Source organism: Oryctolagus cuniculus, chromosome 11 (assembly GCF_051225735.1).
Source record: "Oryctolagus cuniculus isolate XC-2025 breed Fujian yellow rabbit chromosome 11, ASM5122573v1, whole genome shotgun sequence".
Lineage (NCBI taxonomy): Eukaryota > Metazoa > Chordata > Mammalia > Lagomorpha > Leporidae > Oryctolagus > Oryctolagus cuniculus.
Window position 1 is genome coordinate 50,047,590 of NC_142877.1, and position 25,595 is coordinate 50,073,184.

At 41.6% G+C, this 25,595-nt stretch overlaps 1 protein-coding gene across 6 annotated transcripts in view; it reads left to right on the forward strand.

The window, feature by feature from the left end:
- The first annotated feature begins 2,486 nt into the window (after positions 1-2,486).
- The window catches only part of ORYCUNV1R1606 (vomeronasal 1 receptor oryCunV1R1606), a 41,279-nt gene continuing 18,170 nt past the window's right edge, over positions 2,487-25,595 (forward strand). Inside the window, exons 1-5 of one of the 6 annotated variants that reach the window (XM_089306806.1) lie at positions 2,487-2,820; positions 9,475-9,662; positions 12,166-12,266; positions 14,691-14,801; positions 14,983-15,094. In XM_089306806.1, coding sequence (XP_089162932.1) covers positions 2,763-2,820; positions 9,475-9,662; positions 12,166-12,266; positions 14,691-14,801; positions 14,983-14,998 — 474 coding nt within the window. In that variant the 5' untranslated portion in view covers positions 2,487-2,762 and the 3' untranslated portion in view covers positions 14,999-15,094. Of the gene's footprint in view, positions 2,821-9,474; positions 9,663-12,165; positions 12,267-14,386; positions 17,337-25,595 lie in introns of those variants that run through there. The other 5 variants (XM_089306805.1, XM_089306804.1, XM_089306802.1 and 2 more) reach the window with 5 other exon arrangements.

A 25,595-nucleotide genomic window follows, 5' to 3' on the forward strand; every position in this document is an offset into this window, starting at 1 on the left:
CCTTTTTTACAAGTCTTTTCTATAGTAAAGTAAGAATAAGCAAACAGCGAACTCCCAAAGCAAGAATGAGTAGAGAGAAATGAGAAAGAACAAAGCAACGAACTTCCCCGCGAACTCTCCAACGCACCCTCTAACCAACCCACACCACCATGCCGTCTCTCTCCTCCTATATAGTCCTCTCCACCAATCCGTGCTCTGCTACCCACACGCTGAGCACGCTGCTCTCCTCCATTCAGGAGCAGGATCAGCTCCCGCAGTTTGTCAAGTTGGTGAGAGGCAGCTGTGTAGAAGTTTACTCCTCCCCAGCGCTATATCGTGGGAGAGCAGATGCATAGAATAAATCTTAATTCCAGTAACTTAGCCTAGTCTCAGTTGCTCCCCACATAACCCCACTGTCTGTGTGAGTGTGTGTGTGTGTATGTGTGTGCGCGTGCGCGTGGCCCAGTGCAAGCGAACCTCTGGGTCTTCTCGCACGTGGAGTCAAAGAGCCAGCCTGCTAGCTTTTGCTACGTGGCACAAGGCAATGATGGGATCAAGAGGCCAGTGGAGCGGACCAGCCAAGATGCCGTCTCATCGCCTTGCCTGGAGTCCTTATCAGCCTGCTGCCAGACCTGACCCTGAAGCCAGACCAGGCCTCTCAGCAGGGGACCTCTCCAACTTCTCGCCTGGCCATCCGCCTGGGAACTTTGAGCCTACTGCCCAGAGTGACAGCCTTCCCACAACTTCCTGCCTGTAAGTGACTGATCTGAGATCCGTCTCTGCTGAGACATGGAGCTCTGAACCTTGAACACTGACACTCTTTTTCGTGACTGTGATACGAGCCTTGAAAACGCAGCTTTTACAAATAGTGTTAGTCATGTGTAATATAATATAACTATGCTTTGACCCTATGCAAGGTATATGTAAATAATGCTGGAGACCTTGATGTACATATACTATTATGATTAGATTGCCCTTAAAATTACTTTAACACTGTATACTGTGATCTATGGATTAATGAATAAGTTCAAGTAGTATAATTGATATTCAGTCCTCTAGTCATTAAGGAAATAGTGTTACTCTGATAGTTAAGTATTATAGTAAGTTAAGTAGATGATAAGTAGCTATGTTAAGCTAAGTGATTCAGTAAGTGTTAAGTTAGCTATAAGTTATGATAAGTGATATTATTGACATTGATAGTGATATTGATGTGTGTTAAGTAATTATGTTAAGTTAGGTGATTAAGCTAAGTAGTTATGTTAAGCTAAATAGCTAAGTAGTTAAGTCATGATTAAGTAGTAATGTTAAGTTTATTGATAAGTGTATTTAATAGTATAGATTGATAAGTATATTGATACTGATAAGTGTATTGACCCCAATGAGCATGCTGATGAGTAGTGTGATATAAAACCCCTGGTGTGTCCCTGGTGTGTGAATAATAAAATTGGAAAAGACAGTCTTGTGTCCTGGTGTTCCTTTCTTCCCTGTGACTGACAAGTCATACGTCGCACTTGCTACTGTCGAGCTGCGTGACAGTAGGCATTCATGACATGTTTTCATAAGCCATTTGTTTTAGCAGAAACTGAGCAACTTTCTTATTATCAACTTGACATTCAATAACTTTTTGTTACTTAACTATAAAGGACATACAACTTTTCATGGGTGTAGAGGATACTGCCTAAGTGTTCTCAGAGGGACCACAGTCCCCTAGTTAGAGCATTACTGCAGTTCTGTCTCTGCCTATGCAGGCTGGGTAAGGGCACAGCCTCCCAACAGAATGCAGTGGCAGAAGGCAGCAGGGTGGGTAATCTGTAACTAATGGTGAGTATTGGTTTCAGGAACTCAAGATTGTAAATAAGATTCTGGATCCTTGTATTGCATGATAGGGATCAGCTTGCTATTCCTAGTCCTGGAACAGGGTTTGGTCTTTCCTGTTCATTGGTGGGCTTTGGTTAATGTATTGCTGTGCCTTCGTGCTTGCCAGCTTGTAGAATTGTACCCTCTAATAAAAAGTTCTGGCTGAGAGTGGTATGCTTTTCTGATGGAGGCCCCATGTTTTGTCTCTTCATTTGAAAAATAAAGTGGTGTTAGGTAGGAAGTCAGATATGAGCTTATGTGTGTGTGTGACAAAGGCCTAAAGACATCTATGTCCAGCATCTGCATCTGCATCTCAAAGTCATCCTGATAACGTTTCAAGGGCAGCCCAGTATTTGCATCCTGCCCTGCCCCCTTCTACCTGATAACCTGCCAGGTGGGGGTCCCTCCCCTTCTGCCTGACAATCTTCCACAGTCTCCCAGATGCAGCCCAGTATTTTCATTTCAAATACCCTGCTCTCGATCCTGGGTTAGGACAGCAGCAGCTAGACTTCCTCCTGTCTGAAACCTTCAGGGGAAAACTCAGATAGGAACTTCTTAATATTACATCCATAAAATCCTTTGTTTCAGGAGATGTGTGAAGACAAAGACCCATCTCCTTAAACCCCCTCCCCGCCCCCCCCCCCCAACCGGACTGTGCGCTCAGCCCTCTGCTCTGCTGAGCTGCCCACCTGGCCTGCCCAGGTGTAATCTCTCTACTCAACCATGTAACCCCGCTCTCTCCCAGTCTGAACGACTGGGCTCTGTCTGGAGAGGAGCCCATCCGTTCTTGCCCTAATAAACCTTGCTATTTTACTTTCCACTACTCTGTCTCACACCTGAATTCTTTCTTGCGCGAAGACAAGAACCCTGCCATTCTCTGGTAACAGTGGCACCTGAACAAGGACCCTTGGCACAGTGAGCAAGGGATGGCTCACCACACCCAGCAAAGGTTACAGACATGTCATTCATCTCTTCAAGATCCCGGTGAGTCACTGGGATGGGGGAATTGCCTATTCCAGGAGCAACAAAAGCATAGAGCAGAATTGTATTATTTGTTAAAACAGGAGGGATACTCCACCCTCAAAAAGATCATTAGGAAATTACTTCAGGAAATAGATAGATGTTGCCCTGCATATCTTGATGTAGGTAACTTGAAAGTGACAGATTGGGAGAAAATAGTCCAAAAAAATTTCATCAGGAGCCACAGGCTCCCATTCCTGTGTTTCATGGATGGTTTTGTTGTAGTGATGATATCAGTCATATTTTAAGCCCAGTGATACCTCTTCCTGGCCGGGAGACTGTTATGCCCGGTTCAGTCATCCCCAAAGACCACCAAGGAGCCGATACCGCTGTAAAGCATATGAGAGCTTTATTGCAGGTCCGGGCCTGGTCTCTCAATCAACACCAACACAGCGGGTCTGAATTGAGAGCCCCGACCCTTCAGTTAACAGGGTTTTTATAGGGTTTTCAGAGATATTTTATACATCATGGTACCATTTAGCAAATTATCTCATCCCGTGGGAAATTCAAAGGACATCTCCTAGAATTGATTAGTGCATCCACTGGCGGGAATGGACCTACTAAAGGTGGTTGGATGGCTTTGGGGTTGATGCCTTTTGAATTGATTGGCCGAAGCATAGGGTCCGAGCTGCTGGGGTGTACGTGCTGAACTGCAGAGTCTCAGGTAGCTATCAATCACCTTATCTGCCCTGGGAAGACACCAGTAACTCTAGGTATTTCTCTGTTATCTGTTAATCGGCTGTTGCTAGGAGAGTTTATCACAAGGGGAGTTTATTTATTTACTTTTAGGAGCTTCTGGCTCAGGGTTCAGGGCCTGGTCAGGCCCAAGTTACAAGATGGAAGCCTAAAATAGTTGCACCTTGATCCAGGCTCAGGTTTCACAAGACTTGTCCATCAGCTCCAATGGTTGCTGGTGAAGAAAAAACTAAATCCTTGGAACTAATCTAACTAAAAAACTGATCCTTTCCATGGAAGAGCCCCTTGCCTGATCTACCCTTCTGGGCATGTTAAAAGAGCAAGGAGACTTGCTGTTGGCAGCCTTTCCTCTCCATTGCCCCCAAAATAATGAGGCCCCTCATCATGAATCTGCCATATAATACGTTTAAAGAATTTAAAAAAAGAGCCTTAATGAGTATGGCATGCAAAGTTCTTATACTGTAGGATTGTTGGAGACTATTGGAGGAAGTCTTCAGATGATGTCCTGGGAATGGCAAACTTTAATAAAGGTGCTTGTAACTCCAACACCGTATACAGTGTGGACAGAAGAGTACTGAGATCTTGCTCATGCCCAAGCCATGGGAAATTTGACTCAAAATATACTCAATAGAGCTAATCAACTATTAGGAGAAGGAGCTTTCGCTGATCCAAATTAACAAGTTAATTACCCCCAAGGGAAGCACACAAATTTCTTATATGGTTCTAAAAGCCTAGAAAAAGATACCTGATGCCTGTGATCCACCCACCTCTTTCTCTGCAATAAAACAAGGGCCTACTGGAAAATATTTCCTTTATTGATAAATTACAAAAAGCTATTGGGTAACAAGTAGAGCATCAAGAAGCTGCTCAGGTATTGTTGCGACAATTGGCTTTTTTTTATTTTTATGTATTTTTTATTTTTTTATTTTTATTATTTAAAAAATTTTTTTTTGACAGGCAGAGTGGACAGTGAGAGAGAGAGACAGAGAGAAAGGTCTTCCTTTGCCATTGGTTCACCCTCCAATGGCCGCCGTGGCCAGCGCGCTGCGGCTGGCGCACCGCGCTGATCCGATAGCAGGAGCCAGGAGCCAGGTGCTTTTCCTGGTCTCCCATGGGGTGCAGGGCCCAAGCACCTGGGCCATCCTCCACTGCACTCCCTGGCCACAGCAGAGAGCTGGCCTGGAAGAGGGGCAACCGGGACAGAATCCGGCGCCCTGACTGGGACTAGAACCTGGTGTGCCGGCGCCGTTAGGTGGAGGATTAGCCTAGTGAGCTGCGGTGCCGGCCGACAATTGGCTTTTGAAAATGCTAATCAGGATTGTAAGGATGTGTTAAAGGCTGTTGGTAATAAACCTGAAACTTATAAAACCAATCTGCTGGCTGTGGCTCTTAAAGGTCCTGTTAAAAATGTTTTTGTTGTTATGATCCTCGAGGCCAATGCCTCATTGCTCACATTTGCCATTATAGTCTTCTTATTCCCATTCCTATTTGGGGTCAAGATTTACTACAACAAATTCAAGCTACTATTCATATAATAGGTTCCTACACCAAATCAACCCATGCCTGCACACAGCTGCCTTTAACCTGGTTGCCTGGGGAGCCAATAGGGGTTAAACAATGGCCCCTTCCTAAAGAAAGGTTACTGGAGGTGGAGACCCTAGTTCAAGAACAAGTGCAAATAGGTCATATGTTACTTACTACCAAATCTTGCCCTACACTTGCCCAATTGCTTTTGCCTCAGCCTTTAACCTTGGTACAATTACAACAGTATTAGGTCACCTTACTTGGGCTCATCCTTATTTAGGTTAACTATCCAACATTTATAACCACTTTTTGTAACCTTGAAGGGAAAAACACATTCAGCAGATACCACTAAGATTTCTCCTAAAATTCAACAACCTCTAGTACATATTAATCAGACCTTGTGGCAGAATTTTGTTAATCACATTCCTCATAATGCCCCTTTACAACTAGCTGTTTTTCCCACTCCTATTAACCCTACTCAAGTATTGCTTGCAAAGTTTTCTGAAAATATTTACATTGTTGAAGGGCTTTATTTACTTCCCACCCCTTCCTGTGACTTCTATACTTACCCACAGGCTGTTGCAGATTTAATTGCCAAAGGATGTCACCAATCTCTTACCTTGATTGGGCTTGATTTGGTTACTGTTTACCTGCCTTTTTCTAAACAGGAACATGAAAATCTGTTACAACAATTTCAACTTATTTATCAAGTTGAATGCATTGATTATGTAAGATATCTTTCTTATAATCTTCCTAGGGATCCTCAATTAACTTTTTACGGTGTTGACATCTTCCTTTGTTGCATGATTACTAAAGTATCCATAGTACAAGCTCTTACTATTTTTTCAGATGGATCTTCTACAAGAGGAGTGATTACTTATCAACAAAATTCTGATTAAATAAAAAAGCGCACCTGGCCACAAAAAAACAGTTCAACACAGTGGGCTGGCACCAGTTATTTTGGTCTTACAATTGTTTAAAGATCAACCCTTCAGGCCGGCGCCGTGGCTCACTAGGCTAATCCTCCACCTTGTGGCGCCGGGACACTGGGTTCTAGTCCCGGTCAGGGCGCTGGATTCTGTCCCGGTTGCCCCTCTTCCAGGCCAGCTCTCTGCTGTGGCCAGGGAGTGCAGTGGAGGATGGCCCAAGTGCTTGGGCCCTGCACCCACATGGGAGACCAGGAGAAGCACCTGGCTCCTGCCTTCGGATCAGTGTGGTGCGCTGGCCGCAGCGTGCCAGCTGTGGCGGCCATTGGAGGGTGAACCAACGGCAAAAGGAGGACCTTTCTCTCTTTCTCTCTCACTGTCCACTCTGCTGTCAAAAAAAGAAAAAAAAAAAGATCAACCTTTTAATCATGTTGCTGATTCTCAATGTTGCTAATTTATTGTTTCATTTACAACATGCTCAAGTTAGTCCTGCCATTGATCTTAATTTACTTATTTACTTAACCTTTTTTTTTAACCTTACAGACTCTGCTATGCCAGTGCCACCTTTCTTTATATGTTGTTCATATTTGCAGTCACTCCTGTTTACCTGGTTTTCTTTCAGAAGGGAAGAGACATGTGATGGCCAGTGCCGTGACTTGCTTGGCTAATCCTCCGTCTACGTTGCCAGCACCCCAGGTTCTAGTCCCAGTTGGAGCGCCGAATTCTGTCCTGGTTGGAGCACCGGATTCTGTCCCGGTTGCTCCTCTTCCAGTCAAGCTCTCTGCTGTGGCCCGGGAGTGTGGTGGAGGATGGCCCAAGTGCTTGGGCCCTGCCCCCACATGGAAGACCAGGAGGAAGCACCTGGCTCCTGGTTTTGGATTGGAACAGCGGCCATTTGGGAGGTGAACCAATGGGAGGAAGAAGACCTCTCTGTTTCTCTCTCTCACTTTCTAACTCTGTCCAAAAAAAAAAAAAAAAAAAAGAGAGAGAGAGAGAGAGAGAGAGAGACATGTGATGAAGCTTTACATGCATGTTGGTTCCCTGTTTACCAATTCTCTTCAGAGTCAAGAATCTTTTCATCACTCAGCTAAATCTCTCCATAAACAGTTTAAAATTCCTCTTTCTGATGCTCATGTCATTATCTCTAGTTCTTTCCAAAGTGCTCAAACCCCTCATTATTTTCCTTTTGCTGCTGTCAACCCTCTAGGCCATCATGCCAACCAGCTTTGGCAAATGGATATAACTCACTGTCCTTTATTAAAACTCTTCTCTTATTTACATGTTGTTATTGATATCCACTCAGGTTACATTAGGGCAACACCAATTAAAGGAGAATCCATTCGCTATATCATTAAACATCCATTAATGACTATGGCTATGATGGGCAAACCTATTTAACTAAAGACTGGTAATGGGTTTGCTTATACCTTTTCTGCTTTCAATCATTTTTGTTGATTAGGGGATATTAAACTTACTCATGGCATTCCCTATAATCCTACAGGTGAAGCCATTGTTTAATAGGCCCATCATACACTAGAAACCCTTCTTCAAAAACAAATAAAAAGGGGGAAATATGCCTGGGGAGATTAATCAGACAATGGCCATTCTTTTAATCATTTAACTTATTTTTCAAAATTTAATTCTACCTTTATAGATTGTGAAACCCCAGCACAAAAGCATTTCCATCCAGCTTGTGAAGAACCATGGGCGTTGCTTTATTACAAGGAATCCCCCAGTCCTAACTGGAAGGACCCCAACAACTCATCAGAGGGTTTGCTTCTACATGTCGTATATGGATTCCAGCTCTCTGACCTGCACAACAGCATGAGTTAACACAGTACATACAATACAGGATCCAATTCCTGCTTTTCCTGGCTCCAGAACTCATCACAGAGACTCCTGAGATTTTACTTACTGCTATTTTTGCTCAACTTATGTACAATTCTACTTTGATCTTATTAGTCATTATGTTATGTTTTCCCCTCACTGTTGGCTCTTATTGTTTAATGACTTACTCTTGAGGTCAAGATACCAATAGGAAACCCTGTGTTGCTCTTCTGATTTTGGAATTGTTCTCACCCATCATCCTGGGGAGCTTGCCTATGTTTTAGAAAAAACTGCCAATGCCACCACTCCTGCCTTATTTTATACTAATTCAGATTTAAGTCAAATTCATGAAGATGTTTACAAAATCATGGTGCTATTGATTATTTGTTACTTAAGCATCATATTGGATGTAAATAATTTCCTGGACAATGTTGTTTCAATATTTCAGATGATTCTAAGCTTATAGAAAAAGAAATCAGCAAAATTAAAGAGAGGTCTCATTTACATGCTCAACCTGAAGGGTGGCAATTTGGATCCTGGTTAAAGTGGCTATTGCCTCCTTTTGCAGTACCATTGCTGTTGATATTACTCCTATGTCTTTTTGGAATCTGCATTATTTCTTGTGTCTCTTACACTAGTATCCTGAAACCTATGATCTTTGATTAAAACAAAGAAAAAGAGGACGTAGAGGATACTGCCTAAATGTCCTGATGGCAGCAGGTTCCTCTGGAATAGGACATAGCTGCAATTCTGTCTCTGCCTATGCAGGTGCGTGAGGGCATACACATCCAGTGGAATGCAGTGGCAAAAGACAGCAGGGTGGGTAATCTGTAACTAATGGTGAATACTGGTTTTGCAAGCTCAAGATTGTAAATAAGATTCTGAATTTTCATGCTGCCTGATAGGGATCAGCTTGCTGTTTCTCTTCCTGGAACATAGGTTTTGGTCTTTCCTGTTCATATGGTGAGCTTTTGTTAATGTATTGCTGTGCCTACGTGCTTGTTAGCTCGTAGAATTGCTTGTATCCTCTAATAAAAATTGCTGGCTGAGAGCTATCCAGTGGCACGCTCTTCTGATGGAAGCTCCCATGCCCATCTCTTCATTCAAAAAGACCCACACCTCTACTTCTATGCGGGTGAAATAAAAAGCCCTGTGAGTGAAGTTGGTAGAGGAAACTAAGGGACAGGTGGCAGAACACACCAACACAAGAGACTTTGGGTCTGCTTCTAAATTTGTTTTGAGAAGGACAATGCAGACGATGAGCCTCTGTGCTGCTGAAACACACTTTCTCTGGAGCAGAGGGAAGTAGAGGAAATGCAGCCTGCATTCTGCTATCAGTGCAGAAGCCCTGGCACATGGATTTCCAGAAGGGGCAATTTCCTGATTTGCAGATTCTGAATTGTTTCACTGACACTGACACCACAGGGGAAAAACCAGGGTTGCCACGGGGAGTCTCTTGGAGGGCTGGGGTTAGCTTGAAAAATTAGATGTACTTGTGCTTGTTCTGAATCAGAAGTCTCTATTTTTCTTGCCTCTGTTGACAAGGACTGAGAGCAGGCAACCTGCCCAGTCATGCCTGCCTTGGAGAAATGAGCCCACAGTTGAGAAGAGAGGGGCTCAGCTGCTCTGCTCTGCTGTCTTCCAGAAACCAGGAAAGTTCACTGTTCCCTGAGGTGGCTCCTATTTCCAGTGATGCCAAGACCAGGATGTCCTACTTCTAAAGTGGAAATGACAGTTATGGGCCTGCAGGGAGATGAGCTGATGCCATCCCTTCCCTATAACCACATCTCGAGTATTCATCCCATAATGGATTCACATCAGAGGCCTGGCTGGGTGAGTGTCTTTCTGTTTCATGCACAGAGTGAGCTCCAAGAGCTTGTGGATCCTGGGGTAGAGCAGGTTGTTTTCAGTGAACTGTTAGGGGAATTTTCTGCTCATGGCATCAGTCTTCAATATTAATCCATCATTAACAAAATGGGTGTTCCTGACATGAAATGATGAACTGCATGAGTTATGGAGACCTTAGATGAATAGGTTTGCAAAAGTATACTTGTGGTTTTTGATGGACCTGTATTGAAATTGTATTGTTTCCCTCTTTCTAGTTTATTTCTCATTTAATATATTTTTTCCAAGTAAATTTGTTGTCACAAGACACACCAAATCTGAACTAATTCAGTATGCCTTAGTGGTATTTGTTTTGTTCTCTCAAGTTTGGAAATATTTTAAGCTATTTCAGAAAATTTTAGGACTGTTTCACCTCATGGCTCCAAAAGCCATGCAGTATTTTTAATATTAAACAATAATGAGTTTAGCAGGTGGCCATGAAAATGTTTTCTCATTGCAGTGATTGCTGATAACATACTATTCTGCTTATCAGAAATTTATTTAGAAATACGTTACATTCTGTATGAAATATTTTTAAAAGTTATTAATTTAGATGAATAGTACATAAAATAAGCAGCATAATTTCAAAGTCTTTCTTAAAAATAATTTTGGTTTTAGCATTTAGGTATTTAAAATAAAGTGAAAACTTTAACATTGATAAGAAAATTGAAACTTTTACAGAAATTAGAGAAAAACATTTTATAATACATAAATGGAATATTGTAAATGTTAGAAAATTAATCACCACTGTCACTATTTCTGATTTTTTCAAAAGTTTCAATCTGCATTTGTTTTTAAATTTTTATGTATAAAAAGTACTTCTTCAGTTTTAATTTAGTTGCTGAATCATCACAACTTTCCCATTAAAATTATCTAACTTGAATAAGAATACTACTCTCTAGTACTATTGAGTACTTAAAATGCAGGAAAGTGAGGGTGCAAATGTGACACTGTTGTGAATGAAGTGAAAAAAAATGACAAGGGTTGTCCATTTGTGGCCACACAGACATTAACCATTTAAGAAATCTGATCAACAGGAAACTTCTATTGATATGTTGAAATATTATAGAATGCTAGGTCTTAAAGTCTTCATTTTAAAACTTTGCATTAGGGAGCATGATATTCAGGTACCCTGTGTCCACATGGGCCTGATCAGAGAACTTGGTGCACAGGACACATTTTTCATTGCTTTCTAAATTAGGCATTTGACAGAGTTGCTATGGCTATCAGAGTGATGCACAGGGAGGCAAGTTATTAGCTTTTAAATACACAGTTTTTTCCCTTCCTGGTTTGTACTTGATTCTGGTTGTTTTTTTAAAAAAATGCAATCTCATGGAGGACTTTTGCATGTCCCCCAAACCACAGCATATGATTCATTTAATTAATTAATTAATTAATTTGTAAGACAGAGTCACAGAAAGAAAGAGGGAGAGAGGGAGAGGGGAAGTGGGGAGAGAGACAGAGAGAGAGAGAGAGAGAGAGCGAGCGAGCTTCCATCCAGTGGTTCACTTGCAAATGGCTGCAGTGGCTGGAGTTGGGCCAATCCAAAGCCCAACTCATACCAGAAGCTTATTCTTGGTCTCCCACCTAGGTAGCAGGGGCCCAAGCATTTGGGCCATTTTCTGCTCATTTCCCAAGTACATTAATAGGGAGATCAGAATTGGGGCTGCCAGAACACTACTGGCACTCCCATTGGATGCTGATGCCTCAGGCAGTGGCTTTGCATGCTTCACCACAGCACCTGCCGCAGCATATGTTTTATTATTGCTTGTCCTGCTACAGCTTTTGTCTCCTAAATCTGCAGTGACACTTATGTTACCTATGCTTTTTCTCAGGGAACTGAAAATTCAATGTGTGAGATTATTAATATCCTCATCATTAACTCTGTGCTTTTAGCTACATCTACATTAATTTCAGTTTCCAAGGAGCAATTGACACATTGCAGTCAATCAATGCTATTGGATGTTTGCCCTATTTATTCTTTTGGAATTTGTTCTTTTATAAAAAAGTCCTTTTTTTGGAGCTAATCATGGTGGGAGAGATAGTTGAATCTGTGAGCTGACTCATTTCCATCAATGAACACTATTCATCTAATCCCCCACATCTGTTCATCTGAAAGTCTCATCATCATTTTAATGTTATCAATGATGTCAAATGTCTTAAAATGCTACTCAGTAAATATTGTAGAACTTATGATGTAAATAACACTGCTGATTAACAGAATAAAAAATAAGCTATTTTCAGTTAGCTTTAAATTCATAAGACTAATCCTACACAAAGTAAAGAGTTCAATAAATAGTATGAAGGAAAAAAATTGTTCCTCAACAGTCAAGACATGGACTATAAACAATTATTCAATCTTAAGGGGTTAATTTCACTCCTAGATTACCTTTTAGGTACTCTATTAGTTGTCAAAGATCAGAGTCAACATGGTGTTTTCTTTTTGGTACAGGTTTATTTCACTAAGTATAATGGCTTCCAGTTGCATCTTTTTCATTCTGACCAAGTTATAGGTGACCATGCTCAAGTTCCCCTCTATTCCAGTTCTCACAGGTCAGTACACATTATTTCAAATTCAGTGATCTTTCCATGATTGGACTGCCAGATTACTCACATAAAAATATGATACAAAATTAACTTTAAATGTCAAATAAATGATCAATGATATTCTAGGTTCTTATATAGATGTAGACCACGTAATTTGGGGAATTTAGAAAAGTTTTCCAATGAAATTATGTAAATGATTATACATCATCTATTAATGATCACTCAAAATAACCACATTTTTTCCTCAGTTTTCATGTTACCAAGAGCCTCATTAGAAACAGAACAATAGTGTTAAGTCTGTTTCAGTATATGGGGGCATTTACGGAATGAGGGATATGAGTTGGAGAGAATCAGCCAAATATCAATGTGGTGGGAGAAGAAAATACTGAATTTTTATCTACTTTCTTCCATGTATCATTTAATCTCTTTTACTGAATGGTTTATAATGTATGGAGTAGAACAACATATTATATAGCTAAAATAATTGCATAGATTTTATTCTATGCTTAAATATATATATATATATATTTTTTTTGACAGGCAGAGTGGACAGTGAGAGAGAGAGAGAGAGACAGAGAGAAAGGTCTTCCTTTTGCCGTTGGTTCAGCCTCCAATGGCCGCTGCAGCCGGCATATCACGCTGATCCGAAGCCAGGAGCCAGGTGTTTCCTCCTGGTCTCCCATGCGGGTGCAGGGCCCAAGGACTTGGGCCATCCTCCACTGCACTCCTGGGCCACAGCAGAGAGCTGGCCTGGAAGAGGGGCAACCGGGACAGAATCTGGTGCCCCAACCGGGACTAGAACTCCGTGTGCTGGCGCCGCAGGCGGAGGATTAGCCTATTGAGCCGCGGTGCTGGCCAAATATATTCTTGAAATTGAATTAATTACAATCCTTCAAATGTGGAGATAATTAATCCTTTAGTAAACATGATCTTGGTGCTTTTTTTGGTTCCAAATTGTGCTGAGGGTATAGATACGTGATAATGGAACAATCAGTTAGCCATTTCTGATACAGAAATGTTTCAACAACCATTTAATCTACTATGGAATATGTCCTTTAATTCATGCATGCCATGTAGTTGTAGAGGAATTTTCTACTTAGCCATTCATTTCTCAGTATGAGTTTTGTTTGCACCGTGTGTGTGTGTGCATATATGTGTGTCTGTGTGTGTGTGTGTGAGAGAGAGAGAGAGAGAGAGACAGAGACAGAGAGAGAGAGAGAGGGAGAGAGAGAGAGAGAGAAAGACAGAGAGATTATTTTAAAAGGAGTGCTTCAAAAACTTTACAGAAAATGAAATTAAAAATAATTCTACATGAAACATCTCTGTGAGTATAAAGAAGGGCTAATCAAAGAAAGATGTACTTTTCTCTGAAGGGAGGAGAAAACTTCTACTTTGCTTATGGTCTTTTCTAAATACTGACAGTTTGTGGTCACAAAAGACTTCCACAGCCTTGGTAGCTCATGGCAAAAGCCTCGGGTGATCACTGACATCATAAATAAGAGTGTTAATTCTTAAATTAACAACAGAAGTCACTGTGCACTTACTCCCCATATAGGACCAACCTCTGTCAATGAGTTGTACTATGAGAATTAACTGCAAAACTTGTTCTCAAGCAGTAATTTATATGTTGTATGTGTGTGTGTGTATACAAACTGTTGAAATCTTTACTTAGTATAGAGTTGGTCTTCTGTATATAAAGTTAATTAAAAAGTAATCTTAATGATGAAGGGAATGGGAGGGAGTTGGAGATGGGATGGGAGTGGGGGTGAGAGGGTGGGTATGGGGGGAAAAACCACTATATTCCTAAAGTTGTACCTGTGAAATTTGAATTCATTAAGTAAAAGCTTTAAAAAATAAAATGCAAATAACATAAAATAATAATTTTATGTGCTGCAAAAGTTTTTGAAAACTGCGAATAGAGGAATCTTCGAAGGGTTCAGAAAATGGATATAATGAAAAAAAATTCATTTGTTGTTGAGAGTACTGAAGGAGCTTTACTACCAGGAATTTCTTTATAATATTCTGAGCTTGTTAAAAATAAGTGGGTAAAATAAAAATGATGATTTGTGATGACATTCATTACAGGAAGAGCACTGGTGACAGGAGGTCTGCTTTTTGTTTTTCAGGCTTCTAAAATATTTCTTGTTTGCTCTTAAGATGAACATAATTTCCACTTATGCTATCATTAAAACATGTGTATTTTTTGCAAGCTGGCATGGGAATCTCAGCCAATGCCTTCCTCTTTCTCTTCCACATCTTCACCATCCACCAGGATCATAGGCCCAAGCCCACCGATGTGACCACTTGCCACTTGGCTTTTGTCCACATAGTGATGCTACTGACTGCACTGGACATTTTATCTATGAACATGTTCAAGTCACTGAATTTTCCCAATGACTTAAAATGTAAGTCTTCCTTCTATTTGAGCAGGGTGATGAGGGGTCTCTCCATCTGTACCACCTGCCTCCTGAGCATCATCCAGGCCATCACCATCAGCCCCAGCACCTTCTGCATATCAAGATTTAAACAGAAACTTCCAAGGTATATTAGCCATGCTTTCTTTTGTTTTTGGTCTCTCAACTTGTGTTCCTGTAGCAACATCATCATCTACACTGTAGCTTATTCCAACATGACCAATCCACCAAATATCATTAAGTTCTGCTCATTTTCCTCAATGAACCCCATCATCATGGAACTGTTTTTCACATTTTCATTGTCCCAGAACGTCTTCTTTGTAGGACTCATGCTGCTCTCCAGTGCCTACATGGTGATTTTCTTATCTAGCCATCAGAGGAGGTCTGATTACCTTCACAGCAGGAGGGTGTTCCCAAGAACCTCCCCAGCAAAAAGGGCCACCCAGACTGTCCTGTTGCTGGTGAGTTTCTTTGTGATCGTGTACTGTTTGGACATCATAATGTCATCTGTCTCAACCATATTGGGGAAATATGATCCAGTTGTCCTTGATGTCCAGAGACTTGTGGGAAATGTCTATGCCACTGTCAGTCCTTTGGTGCTTATTAGTTCTGATAAAAGAATCGTTGGTATTCTGCAAAGCATGCTTGATATGGCATCAATTTTAACAAGTCGATGAAATAAATCTGAAAACATAAATTCTAACATCTGTTAAATATTTTAAAAATCCAAGATTTTAAAATCTAATTTAAATTTTACTTATATTTTCAACTTTTATCTGAATATTTTCTTTACTTTGACACAGCCGAAGATAATATGCCTCTCTTGGTTCAGTGGTCTTCATGTATTGAAGTTTCTTTCTCTCATACTTTCCTAACTTAATATAGGACAACTTATTTTTTTGGAGTGTGAACCTTATGAAGCTCCTTTTAGTACCTAATCTTGAATCTTCTATTATTTTAGGAATTCAACAAATGTTATTCTTGTTGCAGAAAGGAATCTAAATTTACCTTTGTTTATTGAAAGCATATTAACTGCATATCCAATTCTAACTGACAGTTTCTCTATGATCTGTTAATATTTGTTTCTGTTTGACACTAGATAAACTGTGGGCATTTTGCTCTTGTCTTTGTAGATTATTATCCTTCTTTGCTCACTTATGTAAGTCTTTTCTTCCTCTTTGATGTTACAAAGTATAAATAGTTTAAATATTTTTATTAAACTTTGCTTTTGACACAATAAACTTCTGAGTTCATGGATTTGTGTCTTGTGATAAATTTTGTAAACTGATGTGATCAAAATAATTAGAATATTATCTTTTTTTCTTTTGTACAGTTCAGAGAAACAACTAGATTATTTAATTCCTTCTCATTCTAACCTTTGTATCTGTATATTTATATTCTAATTTCTATCGATTTCCTCTTTTTATTGGAGTTGACTGCACTAACTGTGCTCAGTATGACAGTTCAGTAGCTCTTTCTTCCACTCAGTCTATTGTTTACCATGTTTTGTAATAAGCAGATACCCTATATTTTATATTAGCTAATTAATGTTTCCAAATATGCCTGTTATGCCTATGGTTTCTTGCTATTTCCATTTTTAGTGATTCCTCCATCTCCATTATATAGACTTATAGTTTAAAAATGCAATCCAATTGTCTGAAACTTATGTGATGTGGAATTTATTTTTTATGTGAAAAATAATATAAAGATTGACTCTCATATGTGTGAGACAAAATGTTGGAATGTTTGCAGTTGGTTAGTTTTAATTTCTTTTGTCCCCTCTAATATGAACAACCCAAATAGATTTGTCATTTTTGTGATAAATCTACTATGAATGTAGAACTTGCTTCTTAGTTTTGTTTTTTCCCCAGACAATTTTCTTGGTTTAATTTTGTAGTTTTGGAGTCCTAAAATTTTCCTTGTTAGGTATTTTAATAAAGCTAATAGCATTAGAGGATTTTAACTTTCTGCATTATAAGTTGTTAGACTATGTTACACTTTTCTCCAAAAGCACAATTACCAACAGTTTACAAAATAATATTTCGTATAGATGTTCTGTAGTAGACAACCATATTTCATGAGAAATACCTTTATCTTTTGATTTGGAACACACTCCTCTCCTAATGTGCTATGGGGTAATGACAATTTGTGGAATATGCTAATTTTAACATTTTAAACCTCATTTCATGTTTCCACAAACTTATGAAATATTACTTATATTCCAAGAACAGTACCTATACACAAGTTCAAAATTACTGTTTTGCTATAAATTAAGCTAGCATTCATAGGATAATTTTTCTGAATTCAGGATTTTCTCTTCAATTATAATTTTTCCTCATTAGCACTCCTGTGAAGTTCTTGTATACATACAATTTTATGTGTTGTAGATCATGTAATATATAATATGCCTACTCTTTGGATTGCAGAATAGAGTTTGAAACTGTTCAAGGATGTTTCATAATAATGCCTTTTAAAAGTAGCTTGTTTGTATTTTGCTAATTTTTCCAAAAATGTTTAGTCTATTTCCTACAATTTGATGTTACACTGTTTTAATCAATTGTTGAAATACTCTCACATCTCACCAGTTATGCTTTCTGAAGCTTCAGAACTTTCATTTGTAAACAAAGAGCTGTGTTTTATATTATCTTATGTAATAAAAAGAGTGGATTATGTATAATTTTCATTTAATTTGGTACCACTATTATGAACAAAACAGTAATTAAACATAATGTGGGAAAACAACAAAAAATCCTGTCAGGGAAGGTTTGAAAAACAATTGAGCAACTTAATTACAGAATGAAAAGAAAAATTAATTTTTACCCAAGATTCTACATGGAGGTGCTACCCACATCCTTCAAGAACAGGTTTTTTGTCTCTGTTGGGCCTGCACCACTGTCCATCTCTCAGCGGCTTGTAGAAACCAGATCTTCACTTGTTGGGGCACCATCTGTCCTCAAGGAGAAAGATCTCCTCCCTCAGCTAAAGGGAGGCCCCAAAGGCTTAGAAGGTAAAATGTGGCATTCTGGAAGGGGATCCAGCCCCGGGCAGGATTCCCATTCATGATCAAGAGTCAACCCTAGCCTCCACAGCCCTGCCTTGGAGCCCCACCCTGCCACACCCACAAAGGCATAGAAATCAACATCACCCGTGAATAGTCCAGCACTCCCTCTTTCCCTGGTGACACCGCAGCCCCCACAGATGGGGGAGTTCTGGGACTCTATATCAACACACAGCACCACTCCCTAGGGGTCCCCACAGCCACAGGGAGGGATCCTGACCATTTGCAGTCCCTGACTCTAGCAGAATGCCTTAGGGGTCCCTGGGCCTAGGCCCCTACCTCAAAGTTCCCGAGTTCCTGATCCCAGCGACTCACCCCATTTCCACACTCTGGATCCACAGTCTGGCTGGGAAATCCTCTTGTGTCCCTTCAACCACAGCCTGAAATTTCATCCTCCTGCAGTTCAGCGCCCAACACTCTGCCCTGCATGCCTCACTTTTTCATTTGTTAAACCCAGGACTGAGGTGCACCGGCAATGGGAAAGATCCTGTCCACAATAAGCCAGACTTGTACTGTACACCCCACCCCAGCCCCCACCCGGCCAGAAGAGAGTGGTCAGGTAAGGAGAGCCCAGGATGACATCACTTCCTCAGTGGTAGAACACAACAGAACTTACAAACCTGGTGACCAGGACCTACAATTCAAGAGAGAGTCACCACTCAGCTAAAAGCCAGAGGCAACTGGGACAAGATATTCTCATGTTGAATTCCCACTTCCAGAGATTATGGCTTCAGGAGGCCATGGGGTCAGAGCCTTTTCCAACACTTACTTCAGATGTTACTTTACACTACCACCCCATATGCCCTAAAAATAATCCAGAATAAAGAATGGTGCAAGACAAATCCCTCAGGAATTTGTGAGCCCACTTAGTGTCACTCTCTCCTATTGTGTGTGTGGTGAATGGGCACATAAGGAGAGGAATTATGGGACAGTACAGGTTGTAACTTGGCACCTGTCATGTTCACACCCCATGTCATGGCTGAACATCTAAGGCAGTCACATGGGCTAGATGTTAATCCAGATCTGTTAGGTTACCCTGAAATTTGCTTCAGAGTTGCCGTCTGATACAAGGTTCTCAACTGCTGCCCTTTCTAGGAGAAGGCTGCGATCTATGTATTCATAAAGCAGAAGAGAGACTACAATTTCAATTGCTTTTGCTGTGCTCATTTTTCATTGGCTATTTTACCATGTTTTCACTGCTGTGCCCTGCCATCCATGAACAGGGTTCCTTACATATCAATCCTTACATATCTTCTCAAATTTCACACACCCTCCTGAGTAGTAGGGTTATGTTTCCTCAAAAAAGACAGGGGCATCATCATGTTATATCTCGTTCCCTGAATCTTGCCTGCTACAGAAATACATCTCAGGGTCATCTTTTGGTATGAAGCTAGGGCCATATTTGGTTGTAGAAATTCCAGAAGAGAAGCAGCTATCAGTGACTCAGAATTTATCTACCATGAGGGCTTCATGTAATTCAGCAGTGCTGTGGGGATCCCATGTGTCCTAATACACTGGTCCTTCAAGTCCATATTTAAAACTCGTTTTTTTTTTTTTTTAACATCTAGGATGAGATGTTTTTGAAGACTGACTGGAACAACTACCATGATGCAAGGAAGCACTGCCAACACTCAGTTGACAAATTGCTATTACAGTATTCATATGATCCAATATTCCCTTCTGAAGTCTACTTGGATCTCTGGGCATTATTTCTGATAAGGCAGTTGTCTTCCCTCTGGACTGTAGTCATGTGCATGTTTTAAAAGTAACTGTTTTCGGGGCCGGCACCATGGCTCACTTGGTTAATCCTCTGCCTGCAGCACCAGCATCCCATATGGATACCCAGTTCTAGTCCCGGATGCTCCTCTTCCAGTCCAGCTCTCTGCTGTGGCCTGGAAGGGCAGTGGAGAACGGCCCAAGTGCTTGGGTCCCTGCACCCGCATGGGAGACCAGGAAGAGGCACCTGGCTCCTGGCTTCGGATTGGTGCAGCCTCAGCCATAGTGGCCATTTTGGGAGTGAACCAATGGAAAGAAGACCTCTCTCTCTCTCTCTCTCTCTCTCACTGTCTATAACTCTACCTGTCAAATAAATTTAAAAAATTTAGAAAAAGCAACTGTTTTCAATCACATGTATTTATTGAATGCCCTATATGTACATGATACCATGAAAGGTACTGGATATTACATCAGTGAACAGGAAAGACAGGTCCCTCTATGTCCTTACACAACATAGAAGCCAGATATTAAAGTCATTAAGAAGATAACCAAATTTTCCTCCCTTCCTCACACTTCCTTCCATCCACCTCTTCCCTTCCTTTCTTTTTTTTTTAATTTGTGGGAAAAAACCCATGTAATTTTAGCCTACTCTATAATAGGCTTAAGGCACCACTAACTATAATGTTCAAAAGTTAAAAATAGAAATACCTCAATTCCATATAAACAAGATCTAAAAACTACAATTGAATGGGACTGGCACTGTGGCACTGTGAGTGAAGCCACCACCTTCAGTGCTGGTATACATATGGATACCAGTTCAAATCTCAGATTCTCCACTTGTGATCCAGAGCCCTACTAATGCTCCTGGGAAATGAAGGGGAGGTAGTCCCAAGTCCTTGGACCCCCAACAATTACATGAGTAGCCCTGAAGAAGCTACTGGTTTCTGGCTTTTTCCTGGCCCAGCCTGACCATTGTGATCATCTAAGGAGTGATCTAGTGGACAGAAGATCTCTCTCTGTCTCTCTTTCTCTCCTTCTGTAACTTTTTCAAATACTTAAAAAATACTGAAAACATTAATGTGTCAGTTATGAACAAAAACTTAATTTAATGTTCCTATCAAATGGAAAATAATTTACCACTTGCAGACTCGTCATCGTCCTGTGAGGCTGCATCATTGGAGAGAGCGGGGTGACAGTGTTCTTCCACAAGAAGCACCTGGGACAGGCTTTGCTGAGCGTGTCCACTTTATTAACAACTTTTATGCACATCTTTTAAAAGGCAGGCAGAAGGGGCGTAACTAATTCAGGGCAACACTAACTATAGGACTGAACTGACACTGGTGCCAATATAACTCTTCAATCACCTTGAAGGCCATGTAGCTAGCTAGGGGAGCTTTCCAGGTGGTCCTGAGCCACACCTGGGAGCAGTTTACCTGATTGGCAGAAGGTGGGGTGGAGGGAAATGTGCTTGGGGATCTGCTGCTTGCCAGCAGTCAGGCTAACTGCCTGGGCTAGGCAGGCAGTCTCATGGGATCACCCAAATTGCCCCCCTTTTGTTTTAGGGCAAGCTATCTGTATGGCCAAAATTTCAGCTAGTAAAGTAGCTTTTCACTCGATAGATGTGACCCTACTTAGCAGGGCACAGCAACAAGCTGCAACCCACAATAAACTTTGGGTTAAATTGAAGAGTACCTAGCTCAGGGACCAAGGGCAGGGAGGAAAAAGAAGGGCAAAGAGAAAAAATGCTGGGGCCACCGTGTTTCAGGTCTTTGATTGGCAGGTGGATGCACAGATGTGGTCAGGCAGGGTGTGGTGCAGGCATGGTGAATGCATGGTCTTCCAGCTCACAAACATAATCCTATATGCCTGCCTACATCATTCCCCCCTCAAAGACTCCATTCCCTAATCCTAAGAGATGTTGAAGGGTGCAGAATCATCACATCTTCTATAGCTGCTTCCTGCTTATGAGAGGCATAGTGCAGGCCTTGCCTGTCCTGGGTCTGAAAGCCTTTGCCTATCTCATCTAACAAATTTGCTTTGTGAGCTGGAGTAGTCTCGGTCACCGCCAATGTCTGTGTCCCCTGCATAGTCAGTTATTCCCAGAAGTTGAGTTCTGAAACATGTAAGTTTGTTAATTAGTATGGAACAAGACCAACTGTAAGTGGAGTGCCCCTTTAAGATGAAAAGAACATATCTTATAGACTCCCAGATAGGGCAACACTAACTATAGGACTGAACTGACACTGGTGCCAGTATAACTCCAATCACCTTGAAGGCCATGTATCTAGCTAGGGTAGCTTTCCAGGTGGTCCTGAGCCACACCTGGGAGCAGTTTACCTGCCTTTTAAAAGTGGTGATAGACTGTAAGTCCACTTAGCTTGAGTATAGAGAATTATAATAGAAGAACTCATTAGGAGTTTTATTGTCAATAACAGTTCACAGAGAGAGTCAAAAGTGGCAGGTACAGCATGTCTGCCTTCAGGTGCAACGGTTTTGATGTGACAAAGGCAAAAGCTTTACTTATCTTTTTGCTTAACCTCTCTGGCTTACAGGAATAAACAGGTGTGTCTTTTGAGTTCACCTGTTAAGACTTAAGAGGTAGACGTTTAATCCTAATTTCACTGAGGTAGTCAAGCTCAGTAGCACCTGGTAAGATCCCTTCCATGTAAGCTGAAACCCATCTGAAGGGGATCTTTCTACGAATGTCCTGTCCGTGGGAGGGCACTGAAGTTGGCTTTTAGGACGGTCAGATTTTGGAGACTGGGGTCCAGGGTTTGACATTTCAGGCCGGTATCCACACAGGCTGTGGAACGATCTCTGGAAAGACACAAATGAAGCCTCTCCCCATTGTCATCAGGAGATCAGGCCCCTTCCATTGTTGTGTGGTTGGGTCCCTCCAATGAACCAGAGGCAACTGGGTTGGACCTGGGAGAGGTCTCCAGTGTCTCCCTGCTGGCGGCTCTCCAGGGGGTGAGACTTGTAAGGAATGTAAGGTGAAGGGAGCATTGTCACAGCGCAGTCAACAGGAAGGCATCCAAATGCAATTCTACAGCTTTGCCTGAGCTCTACTTTTTCTTCGCATCTGTTCCTGGGTTTTAATTTGAGAGGTCATTTGCTCTGTAACTGAGAGGGAACAGAAGGCTACTGCTTCCTTTTGCAACAGGACAATCAGGTCAATGAAAAGCGTCCTAGGATTTTGTTTTTTGGGCCCAGAAAACAGCCATGTGGGTCCTTTCTGTGCACTATGAGCACTTCTCTGCCAGGACCATACAAACTGTTGTGTAGTCTACCTTTATTGTTTGTTAACAAAACTGGTTTTTTAAAGATGATTGCTTGTCTTAAATTTAGGTAACTCTGCTGAGCTAAAGATCATCTTTATCATGAAAGGGGCAAGGTTAACATGCTCATGGAGAGGTAGCAAGTCCTCCCCCCTCCCGTTTTTTAAGCATAGTATTAAGGTTCTGCATGGGGAGGTAGTGCACAGTCACTCCCGTTGTTAATTTAACAATTGACACTATGTGGGACATCAGTGATCTTGACATGAGCTGCCTAGGCTATGGAAGCCTTCTGAGTCTGTGGAGACTCTGTCAGTATTCAGATAAGGCCATGAGCAAAGTGAAAGTTCTCTCCTCCCTTCAGGAAAAAGTACATCCTTCTTTGATGACCACTTCTTTCCACTGGGGTCTCACCCAGGGAAGTTCTCCGTGTAGGGACACCTTTTCGCATGAGTGTCCCAGCTTTCCATGCCTGAAATACTCTTACGGGCTTTTTAGTCAGACCAGAAGGTCTTTAGGGCTGACTCTGAGGTCCCTGAGCGTTACTTGAAGCAATTGCCATTCTATGGGTCTGCTGTATGGACTGCTTCTCATGTTGGAGCATTTAATCCTCTTTAATTCTATTGATATGATCACTTTAACAATTAGTCCCATCTATACTACTGCTTTAAGACTTAATCCAATCTATGTAATTATGTTAAAACTTAAGATGTTACTTTAACCATCTAGCCCAAGGTGATTTGGGATCCCATGGTGAAGTAAGTTCCACTGTGACCTTATGATTTAAGCTCTTGTTTGGCTATGCTATTATACAAAAGATGTCAGGGAGAGTGAGGCAATGGTGTTCTTCCACAAGAAGCACCAGGGACAGGCTTTGGTGAACATGTCCCTGCTAATGGTCTGGGGAAAAGAGCATAATAAGGCCAAAGTGTTTGTGCCCCTGCCACCTACATGGGAGACCCAGATGAAGCTCCTTGCTCCTGGATTCAGCCTGGCTCTGTCTTGGTCATTGCAACCATCTGGGGAGTGAACCAGTGGATGGAAGATCTCTCTATGTCATCCCTCTCTATTTCTGTAACTCTGACTTTCAAATAAACATATCATTTTATAAAAATGTACAGTAGGAGTGGTGCACACACTAGGGAAAATTACTTTTTTCCCAAATTACCTAAAGCCCTCCAGCGCCCCAAGTTTGCACTGGCCTCTCTGGTGGTTACACATACATTCATCCACCCATCTGCCAGTTCACATGTGCCCAGTGTTGGGGTGTTCTTGCAACCCTCCTAAATAATAGGGCCACCCACAACTCCTGGGTACTTTTTTGAAAGTTCATGATGAGGGGGAAATGATACTTCATATAATCTCAGGCAATGGACAAAGATCCTCAGAAAGTCCCCTGAGTAATTCATATAAATACAGTACCAAGAGGTCTGTGCTGTGGTGTAGCTGAATAAGATACCTGAAATGCTGGCATCCCACATGGGCACTTGCTCCTGTCCTGGCTGCTCCACTTCCTATCCAGCTCCTGCTGGTGCCTGGAAAAGCAGCTAAATATGATCCAAGTTCTTGAGCCTCTGCACCCACATGGGAGACCCAGATGAAGCTTTTGGCTCTTGGCTTTGGTCTGGCCCAGCCCTGGACAGTGTGACCAATTTGGGAATGAACCAGCAGATGGAAGATAGCTCTCTCTTTCTCTCTTTAAACCCTGCCTTTCAAATAATAAATGAGTGTTCAAAATAAAAAAACAGAAAAAGGAAGTGTTTTGAGTGGCCCAATGGAATATCTTCAACAGAGTCATGCATTTGCTTGGAGTGCAGTATTTGCGGCCACAGAGTAATGGCCCCTCAAAACCCGACGGGAGGGATTTCCTTCTCAGTGTATCACAGGCCCTCTTCTGTGCCATGGAATTCTGCTGCACACTCTGGTCTGACAGCTGCCTGGCCCAGGGCCTTCTCTGAACATGCAAGTACAACTGAGTCTCATAATCAGCTGTGTCTGCATTGTGTCTCCCCATGCGGTTACCACAATGATGGACATCTCCTGGAAAGCAAGCTTTACTTGGGAGTTAAAATAAACAGTCTCCAAAGCCACAACTTATATAAGATCTTGACAAATGGTATTGTCATCTGTTAGGAATTGTGAACTCTGCAAAAATCAGCTTGTATTTTCAGGATAAAATTGTTTTTATTTAAAAAGTACAAATAAACAAAAAGTCTATTTGGAAAAAGCAGTCCTAGATAAGAGTCTAAGACTGGTCTTACGTCTGCATTAATCTTTCATTGCTGAATTTTCTGTCAAAGGCATTATTTGCAGGGGAACATGACCAGGTTTTAGAGAATGCCCCTCTCTGCCAGACCTGGTCTCTTGCCAGTTGTAGTCTTTTCTCTGTGATCTCTGTGGTCCAGGTTGCCATAGATACTGAACTAAGTTTTAGGGCCTCAGAGCTTTAGGGCCTTAGACCTTCTAGGGATAGATGTAGCCTCAAGCAATAAAGGGAAAAGGGTGAGAAGAAGCATTAGGAATTAGCTTCCACACATGTCTGTGCCCTCCACATGTGTGCATGCACTCTATAGTTTGGGAAGCACTTCCAGATCCACTCCTAGTTGTTTGAAGAAGAAAGTCTGGGAGTCTGGCTATGGGGATTTGTGCAAAGGACTGTGGATTCTTGGTTTGTTCTTTGAATCTCAATTTCCTGAAAGGCCAGGCTTCATACTCCAAGTGTGCCCTGGGTCTGGCCTGCAGAACTGGAGGTGTCTTGTCTTTAACTAATGACAACTTTACCCCAGAGTCCAAGGTGTTGGACTACTGGCTGCTTCCCTGCACTTGGCTGCCTGTGTGCCTTAGGGCTTGTGCAGCAGCTTCCAGGCCGCTG